The sequence below is a fragment of the Eucyclogobius newberryi genome, unplaced genomic scaffold, assembly GCF_026437365.1.
Source record: "Eucyclogobius newberryi isolate DKJ021-1_F unplaced genomic scaffold, fEucNew1.0.hap1 SCAF_9, whole genome shotgun sequence".
Classification (NCBI taxonomy): Eukaryota; Metazoa; Chordata; class Actinopteri; order Gobiiformes; family Gobiidae; genus Eucyclogobius; species Eucyclogobius newberryi.
Window position 1 is genome coordinate 39,636,883 of NW_027316532.1, and position 9,662 is coordinate 39,646,544.

Sequence of the window (9,662 nt, forward strand, 5' to 3'; positions counted from 1 at the left end):
CAGCAGCAGATTTATTTTAAAAACAACAAAAAACACATTTAAAAAATACATGTTGGTTTTTATTGTTTTATTTCTTATAATTACGGTGTGAGTCTCATTTTTTCAATGAGCTGCAAATGAGTAAAATAAAGTGTATAAATTGCTTTGTTCTGTCTTTACTCGCCGTGATCGTGCATCCAGCTCCAAGGACAAAGACGGCAGTGAAATGTATAATATCTGAAAAGTATCCACGAATAATCCAAAACAACACGCCACTTTTCTATAAGAGATCAAACTAATTCAGGGAAAATGACCACATCATATTTCAAAAGGTTATTATAGAAATCTTACCCAGATTAATGTGCCAAACCCCAACCCAATAATGAGCTGTGGAGGAACAAATGATAACTAATGATATGAGTAAATCCAGTGAAATGAAACGATGACAAACCTTCATCCCGGCGTTCTTCATCTTATCCAATCTTTCCTCCATTTCCTTTTGCTGCAGCTCGTCATTGGTGCACATTTGAGAGGGTCGACGACGCGGCGTTAGTGACAAGAAACTGGTCAGTCCGATGAAAAACGCCAACTTGAAAAAGTACAATGGAATGTGCCACAATTTACAAAAAATAAGTGAATTTTACCGCAAAATGTGTAATAATTCTAAATTACTCGTTCTTACCAAAACAGCTACTTCCATTTCACCCACTGTTAATTTGTGCTTTACGGTAGCCTTTAAAATCAGAATAAAAGAGATTATAAATCCATTTTCAAGACAATCACAGTGTTTTAGTGCGTTTCAAAAATCAGATGTTCAGCTCAGATCAAATGTCAATCTGTAATCAATATTAAAACTAGAACGAAAATTAGATACTTATTTGAGTAGTATACAAGTATCATTGAGGCAACAAAATTGTCATCGAGTATAAAGCCTAATCCTTAGTCTCAAAATCAAGTTATAAATGTTAGTGTGGTGACAGCATGAGTACATAATAATATATAACTTAAGGCTCTGGATGAATATGTGTCCAGGGTACAACAACTTTAAAGCTAAATTATTAGGCCCGAGCGCCACAAGCTGGCGAGAGGCCTATTAATCTCGTAAGGCCGTGCGAAGCACGGCTGCGAAAGTGCGCACGTAGTGCGCACGAAATCGAGCGCAAAGCGCTCGCCCACTTCCAAACACTCACTAACGCACTCCTTCACTCATGCACGCCCCGTGCAGACTAATTAGTTGTAGGAAAATGGAACATTACCGTTGTAAACGGGCGAAGCCCGTGCAAAAGTGCGCACTAAACGCTAAACGAGCACTTTACATTCGCAGTCGTCATCCCCATATAAAGCACTCATTTGCCCTAAGTAGCTCACGAATACGTTCCCCATCTCTTGCATGTTCCGTGCATATAAGCATGTAATGCAAAAAATGAACATTATTACTGTATAGAGGGCAAAAAACACAAAGTGGGCGGAGCCCACTCAAAATTAAGGAAAGTACCCGTCAGTGACCAGGGACCCACACCATGAGGTAGGAAAGCGCGAGCGCTTTCCGAAAATGTATAGTTTATGATATTTGAAAAATGGGAAACATTGTTTTCGCATCGGAATATTATTCTTTCTTTCTTCTCGGGACCAACCCCCCTATTTTTCACCCAGTGACCATTGACGAAAAGTCACAAAAAATTACACACCTCTAAAAATCGTGCCTCTCTACATTCTGGCTATTTCCCTTTTCTAAAATTTAAAAAATTGGCGTGTCAGCGCCCCCAAATGTACCAAAATTGCATTAAGATAGAAAATGACCCGTAGAATCATGAAATTTGGCGCAGAGGTAGATGGTGACAAGAGAAGTAAAAAATATTGTTACGGCAACGCCGTCCGCCCAACCAAATGTCGGCCATATTGCTTCAAAAATGGCTAAGCATGACTCGGGAGTTTTACCAAACGTCGTACTTTTACGAACTCCTCCCAGGGCGTTGGCCCTAAAAAGCTGAAATTTGGTGAAAATGCTACTGAGGAGTGGGACATCAAAAGTTATCCAAATGACATTGACCCTGTCACGGTCTCTGTGCGGCGAAGCCACAAACTGTAGCAAGAATTTCAGAAATCTCCCAAATTTTACATTTCTGCCGTTTGCGCAGATAAAGTCCGAATTGCGTCAAATTAGAATCAGTTGTTAAACTCTTTGCCCTAAACCCACTTGAAGTGAAATAAATGTATTTGGCGCCACAGCGCCTCCTACAGATTTTATATGGAGGTTAAATGTTTAGTTTTCCGAAATTTGACACAAAACTCAATTTTGGCATTCCCATCAAAAATGTAAATGAGAGCCATGTCATTGACCCATGTCAATTGTTACGGTGTTGCCGTAGTGATGACTGAAACCTCCCATGTTATTCCAATGGGGAAATCGCCAGAACATGTTTACAATTTAGACTTTCACAAACTCCTCTTAGGGCGTTAGACATATTAACCTGAAATTTGGTGAGACTCATCTTCAGGACCGTCAAAAGTTATTCACATTTTTATTCAAAGAGTCACGGTGTCTGTGCGGCAAAGCCGCACATTTTGCCAAGAATTCAAAATAAAATAGCTTTTTGATGGTAAAACAAAGGGGAGAAGATGTGACAGCGTCACAGATTCAGCAGTAGGCGCAATAAAAGGACAATTGGGGCGCGTTAGCAATTGTTGTGGCAATTGTGCGTGGCGGCGGTGTGGCGGCGGCGTGGCGAGGGCCGATCATTGCCGCTTGCGGCTATATTTATTTTTATTGTCATTAAATGATCATATCAGACGGTACGTAGGGCCAGTATTGCTGATTTCTGTTGCTCTTATAAGTTTCTCATATTACATACAAATGCCGTATCAACAGCCGAATGGAGTTGTTGGTCAAATGTTTTCTCCACGCATGAAAACAGGATGCTGAAACGTGTAAAGACAAAATGAGAACATTTTTTACATTTACCATGTTCAACAGCAGCTTAATTTTTTACCTTCCCAATGCGCCTATAACTCCAATATTAAACAGAATCCGGAAGAGATCAAGCCCAATTCCAGGAAGAAGAAACAAAAATACTCCCTGCAAAAGAGAAGAAACCACCAACACACGACTGGAGCGATGCACACATGATGCAATAATTATATATATATATATATATATATATATATATATATATATATATATATATATATATATATACACATACACACACACACACACATACATACATACATACATACATACATACATACATACATACATACATACATACATACATACATACATACATACATACATACATATACATATACACACATACACACATACACTATATTACATTATACGTACCAGAAATGTGAAAACTGTAGCAAGGCCACAACAGAAAACTGTAGCTGAATTTTTACTGTACGGTTCAAAGTGAGAATCCAACCAGCAAAGAGACATGACGTGCATGAGACAAAAGAGCAGCGTCCACATGAAGCTGTCCCACTGTAAAGGACAAAACACACATGAAGCTGTCCCACTGTAAAGGACAAAACACACATGAAGCTGTCCCACTGTAAAGGACAAAACACACATGAAGCTGTCCCACTGTAAAGGACAAAACACACATGAAGCTGTCCCACTGTAAAGGACAAAACACACATGAAGCTGTCCCACTGTAAAGGACAAAACACACATGAAGCTGTCCCACTGTAAAGGACAAAACACACATGAAGCTGTCCCACTGTAAAGGACAAAACACACATGAAGCTGTCCCACTGTAAAGGACAAAACACACATGAAGCTGTCCCACTGTAAAGGACAAAACACACTAACCCAAGAGACACAACAAATACATGAATGAATAATAAAGGAAAAGCAACAAACCCAAAACGCTGCATAGAGAGTCATCCAAGCAAAGCCCTGCAGGGAATAAAGTGTGAATTAGACTTCAGACAGACACAAAACTAAATATAACCTTCCAAACTAGGGTATAGTTTTATGTCTTGGTTAATTTTGTTTCATGGATGAACCTATTGGTCAAAGCTCCTTGGTTTAGTTTAAGTCCACCCACTTTCCCCATTTCCCAGCGTAATTGATCAATAAAAAGAGGCAAAAGTGTATTATTCCTGCCCTTTTGTTTCATGAAGTGACTCAAACTACATTCTACAGACTGATGACGTCATGTGCGTTACAAAATGGACAGATAAAGCCACTATTTGTGATATAAGTGTCTTATAACAATTTAGTCTTTTAGTATTAGTAGTAATAATAGTAGTAATAATCATACTCACAACCAAAGACAGCAGTCCTGCTCCAGCAGCCATGTCGAGTTCTGCTCCAGAGTCTGGAATGTCCTTTGGCTCAACTGACTGGACCGTTATGTCCACGTGGTTTCACTTTCGATTCCAGAGCGCAACTTGTTTTTTTGACCAGTGCAAATGGTCAGGGATTTGTACAGATTATTAACTTTACAAACTGTTCTAATGCAAAAGCATTTAGGCCCATTCAAATGAGGCCGAACAACTCCAATTCAACTCGAATTAACTCGAGCACGTCATGTGCAGGGGGGAGAGGGGGGTATAGAGGTCATTCACGTGACGTCACACGACCGCCCCCCACGCTCCTCCAGGGGAGGGGGGGAGGGAGAGACTTTCAGCCTCCAAAGGTTTTGTCTTTTATACTGATGAGAACAGCTGGAGGACAGAGTAGCTGGAGGACAGAGTAGCTGGAGGACAGAACAGCTGGAGGACAGAACAGCTGGAGGACAGAACAGCTGGAGGACAGAACAGCTGGAGGACAGAGTAGCTGGAGGACAGAACAGCTGGAGGACAGAGTAGCTGGAGGACAGAACAGCTGGAGGACAGAACAGCTGGAGGACAGAGTAGCTGGAGGACAGAGTAGCTTGGGGACAGAACAGCTGGAGGACAGAACAGCTGGAGGACAGAGTAGCTGGAGGACAGAACAGCTGGAGGACAGAACAGCTGGAGGACAGAGTAGCTGGAGGACAGAACAGCTGGAGGACAGAGTAGCTGGAGGACAGAACAGCTGGAGGACAGAACAGCTGGAGGACAGAACAGCTGGAGGACAGAACAGCTGGAGGACAGAGTAGCTTGGGGACAGAGTAGCTTGGGGACAGAACAGCCTCTTAAAGAAGTGACAGGTCTGTGAGAAACAGAAATCTTGCTTGTTTGGAACTGACGAAATATTTATATTATCAATGAATGTCTTAAAAGTACAATGTGAGTCTGTGGCTCAGTTGAAGTGATGAGGCGTCTCTAAACTTGCAGTTTGTGGCTGACTCACTGTAAAAACATTAATCCATTGAACGTCCTGCTTGTCCCCCAAGGGTCATGTGACTGGAGCCTGTCCCAGTGATGCAGGGTCAGCAGGTCACAAGGGTCAACATTCATTAAACACTCTTAAAATAAGAATGTGATATTTTCTGTTGAATAGTTTTATTAAGGTTTCATCATCATAAATACATTTAATTTAACATTTTTAAAAATTGGAACATAAACACCGGCACTGACGACAGAACATTGACCTTTGCAGTTTTAAAATAAAAAGAACATTAAGATATTTACACTATGCACAAACACATACAGCAGCAGATTATGATTTAGTAAAAAGGACTTAACAATAAAAGGAAGTCATGACAGAAATACTAGAAAAGTCTTGAATGTCATGGTTTTGTTCATCTTATGAAGACGGACGCCAGCTTCAGAAGAGCCTCTCTGGAAACACACTTCAGGATTAGAAAAGACTGAAGAAAGAAGCTAAATAAATGAGCAGAACTCACCTGACACATGGGATGTAAGACAGGCCGTACCTGGAGGTGAGACACGCCCATTTAAAGTGTCTTAACATTAATGACATGCATTATATGTAGTGTACTATATATTCTACACACTGCATATTCAGACACCTTTAAGTTTACCACCAGTTCCTCCATGAGCCTGTTGTTCTTTCAAATATTTATCAAATCTATTATTGCTGTAAAGTATGTAAGGCCAGGTGCTGATATTAATGATCGAAATAATAAAAAGAAACTTAATCCATTTCAGTGAGAAGTCATAATGCACAATAACTGTTAAAAGCATTAACTTACCACGCAAACGATAACATTTGTAAGATGACGAACAGCAGTGCAAGCCCAAAGTTTTTCCACTGTAAAAGAAATATGTTACTCATTCTGTCAAATAACTCCAACACAGAAAAGTCAACTTTGTCTAATCAATTTGACATCAGCAAACAAAGTCTGTCATTTGTGTTTCTTCTTTTTCCTCCGCATCTCAAGCAAGTTTAAACACTTTTAAACACTTTTAAACACCGCGCCGCGGCCTCGGGTCACGCGCCGCGGCCTCGGGTCACGCGCCGCGGCCTCGGGTCACGCGCCGCGGCCTCGGGTCACGCGCCGCGGCCTCGGGTCACGCGCCGCGGCCTCGGGTCACGCGCCGCGGCCTCGGGTCACGCGCCGCGGCCTCGGGTAACGCGCCGCGGCCTCGCAGCATCTTCTTTGAAGTGTGGCACTAAATAAAACTTCATGAATGATCCTGTCTCCTTCACACGCTAATCACCAGAGAAAAGGACAACGAGCTTACGACAAATGGTGAAAATGATATAGTTTTATACTGTCTGTGTTGAAAGTGTCATTTTCCCAATCAAAACAGATCAGAACTGTAGTTCTAGGAGTATGTGCTACGCCCTCTTCTCTTCTGCAGGCTCCCAGGCTCCACCTGCTCCAGCCAAAGGTGAGGGGTCTTCCTGGACCCTACATGTCCTTGTATTTGATACAAACCCCCTCTTTGTCCTCAGGTGAGAGGACAGGTCTGATGGGCCTGAAGGCAGAGGGCTAACACACACTCATAGAACTACAGTTACATTAGGTAACTTAGGTCATGTGGTACGGGCTTCGATATTAGCAAAATCATTATTTTATTCACCTTTATTTAACCACAAAATAACCAATTGAGATCAAGACCTCTTTTCCAAGGGTGGGGGGGAAGGGGACTGATAATTATTATATAATACAAGTTATTCTTATTATTACTACTATATACTGTCATATCCATACACAATGCTGTCATATTCATGTGCAATACTCTGACATAATGTCAATCATATGGTGCAATACTCCCTGTCCATACAACAGCTGGAAATAAGAGTGTTACTTACTATTTTCTTTTTTTACTGTTATTAAGACTATAAGAGTTTTCTTTTTTCTTTTGTAAGAGTTCCTCTATTAAGAGTGTTTAAAGTGTTCTCTCACTTCTGTACTTGTGCTGCAACACTGAAATGTCCCACTGTGAGGACTAATAAAGGATTCTCTTATATTATTGATGGTTTAATATAATATAAACGTGACTTGTGGATAACTTACCCAGAATGCAGCACAAAGAGTCAGCACGAGACAAGTCTAAAATAAAGAGGGACAAATAGAAAAAGTTATTGAATATGTAGAAAATGACAAAAAAAATAGTTCTGGTTCGATTGGACAAAGATTTAACTTATGAAACAAATTAAATATAAAAAAAGTATTTTCTTACGATCATAATAGTGGTGGCCAGGGCTCTTGTTTTGTCACACATCCTCTTCACTTGCTTCATGGGTCCCATCAGAAACATGGTACTATGTACACACAAACCCATCAGAAACATGGTACTATGTACACACAAACCCATCAGAAACATGGTACTATGTACACACAAACCCATCAGAAACATGGTACTATGTACACACAAACCCATCAGAAACATGGTACTATGTACACACAAACCCATCAGAAACATGGTACTATGTACACACAAACCCATCAGAAACATGGTACTAACATAGTACACACAAATATTTGATATGAATACATATATACGACACGGTGGCTACAGTTTGTGGTGGCTCAGAGTTAGCTCTGCACAGCTGCCACACGTGACGTCTGAAAACACTGCACTATGTCACCTGCTCCATGGAGAGATTTCGCTTTGCTTGGAATATTCCACTGTATGACATTAAACGTGTTCATCTCCATGGAGACAAGCACAGAGTATATGACCCGGAGCTGGTTCACACGGGGCCATATGCTCGTTAATGCCTGATCATCAGATCTCAGAAGTAAAGTTATGGCACAAACCTTCCCAGAGTACAAATGTTCCCAAACGTGTAGAAGACGATGAAAAGGGTGATTCCAATTTTGGGGAGAAAAAGGCAGCCAACTCCCTGTAAACAACAGAATATAACAGTAATATCACCTCTGACTCGAGGACAATCTATGGGAAACTGTACTGTACATTTTAATAATGAATCATGCTTTAATAATATGTTTTGAATCATAAAGTAGCATAAGTGGTTACTAGAAAAATAAATCACTTTTGGCTTTTACTTGTATGTCTTAAATGTCCAAATGTGAGTGCACAATAGATGATGATTCAAAGCTTTAAGAATAGAACAAAGAGTCACTGGCTCTAAACATTCCTTAAATCTCGACCAACCTGTGGAGCCACTTTGGCCCCGGCTCCTGAACTCTTCCTCATTGCGACTGGAGCAAGAAACTGGCACAATAATAATAATAATAATAATAATAATAATAATAATAATAATAATAATAATAATAATAATAATAATAATAATAATAATAATAATAATAATAATAATAATAATAATAATAATAATAATAATAATAATAATAATAATAGTGAATTTGACTTACCAAAATGGAACATCCCACTCCAATAATGAAGCACACGATGAATCCTCTGAGGCGCGTGCTCCAGCTCAGGGACGAGGCCTCGTTCACCGTCTGCGTGAAACGTGCGTGAAACGTGCGTGAAACACCAGAGTTACTGAAGCGGTTGTTTAGCTGCAGGAGCGTGATTTACCTCTAACACGGTGCGGTCCTCTCTTCGCGCCTCTTCCCCGCTCAACACCGACTTTAACTTGTCCATGATGGAAATAATAAAAGAAGGATTCTGGTTTGTTTGTTTTCAAGATTTATGACTGAAAATGTGCGGCTCTTTTCCAATCGGTGCGAGCTAACGTCAACACACAGGAGCCGCACGCACCTGACGCACGCACCTGACGCACGCACCTGACGCACGCACCTGACGCAACGAGCTGTGATAGGAAACAAAGAAAGAGGTCTCACTCTGAACATTTGGAGCTTCACCGGCGGAAAGACGCGCTCTGGTCCTCTCATGGGTCATCTCATGGGTCATCTCATGGGTCATGAGTCATCTCATGGGTCATCTCATGGGTCATGAGTCATCTCATGGGTCATGAGTCATCTCATGGGTCATCTCATGGGTCATCTCATGGGTCATCTCATGGGTCCTCTGCAGCCAATGGCTGTAATGAATGTGTTTTAATCAATGACGTTTCTTTGCATTATTGACAGTGGCGTTGCAGCCATATTTATGGAAAGTAAAATTGTCTATAATCTGCACACCTGACGGTGATGCACGTTTGTAAATGGACGGTCCCGCTCACACTTTGACTTCATTACAAGGGAAAGTCCAAATAAAATAGACATGGACAAATTCAATGCTGCTGTGGCACCAAAGTTTTTGTTTTGTTATTTCTATTCCTTATTAAGAATATGAGAGGTTTTGTCTATAAGAGTTTTGTTTATAAGAGTTTTTCTATTAAGAGTGTTTTTTAAAGCTTCCTATAAGTTATCTGTTATTTTACTTCTGTATCTACTTGCGTG

The 9,662-nt window shown here is 40.7% G+C and overlaps 2 protein-coding genes across 2 annotated transcripts; both read right to left on the bottom strand.

The window, feature by feature from the left end:
• Positions 1 to 94: 94 nt before the first annotated feature.
• On the bottom strand, positions 95 to 4,318 carry LOC140354276 (uncharacterized). Its single transcript, XM_072439224.1, has 9 exons — positions 4,255 to 4,318; positions 3,848 to 3,883; positions 3,326 to 3,466; positions 2,970 to 3,055; positions 2,832 to 2,898; positions 662 to 712; positions 431 to 568; positions 331 to 366; positions 95 to 259 (listed from the first exon to the last, which is right to left on the bottom strand). Exons 1-9 carry the CDS (start codon positions 4,285 to 4,287, stop codon positions 95 to 97), a joined length of 753 nt encoding a protein of 250 aa, XP_072295325.1. The 5' UTR covers positions 4,288 to 4,318.
• Positions 4,319 to 5,416: 1,098 nt separating this feature from the next.
• On the bottom strand, positions 5,417 to 9,001 carry LOC140353951 (vesicle transport protein SFT2B-like). The gene is made up of 8 exons (XM_072438747.1): positions 8,836 to 9,001; positions 8,667 to 8,756; positions 8,091 to 8,176; positions 7,510 to 7,591; positions 7,344 to 7,379; positions 6,072 to 6,130; positions 5,763 to 5,792; positions 5,417 to 5,697 (listed from the first exon to the last, which is right to left on the bottom strand). Exons 1-8 carry the CDS (start codon positions 8,899 to 8,901, stop codon positions 5,658 to 5,660), a joined length of 489 nt encoding a protein of 162 aa, XP_072294848.1. The 5' UTR covers positions 8,902 to 9,001; the 3' UTR covers positions 5,417 to 5,657.
• Between the last annotated feature and the right edge of the window lie 661 nt (positions 9,002 to 9,662).

Bases quoted from the DNA above. Each gene is read 5' to 3' on its own strand.
- LOC140354276 (XM_072439224.1), bottom strand. From the start codon at position 4,287: ATGGCTGCTGGAGCAGGACTGCTGTCTTTGGTT. The intron at 3,884-4,254 runs GTGAGTATGATT...TATTCCCTGCAG, and splicing joins CAGGACTGCTGTCTTTGGTT to GGCTTTGCTTGGATGACTCT. The intron at 713-2,831 runs GTATGTAATATG...CTGATTTTAAAG, and splicing joins CGGCTGTTGATACGGCATTT to GCTACCGTAAAGCACAAATT.
- LOC140353951 (XM_072438747.1), bottom strand. From the start codon at position 8,901: ATGGACAAGTTAAAGTCGGTGTTGAGCGGGGAAGAGGCGCGAAGAGAG. The intron at 8,757-8,835 runs GTAAATCACGCT...CGTTTCACGCAG, and splicing joins AGGACCGCACCGTGTTAGAG to ACGGTGAACGAGGCCTCGTC. The intron at 7,380-7,509 runs GTAAGAAAATAC...TCTTTATTTTAG, and splicing joins TGGCCACCACTATTATGATC to ACTTGTCTCGTGCTGACTCT.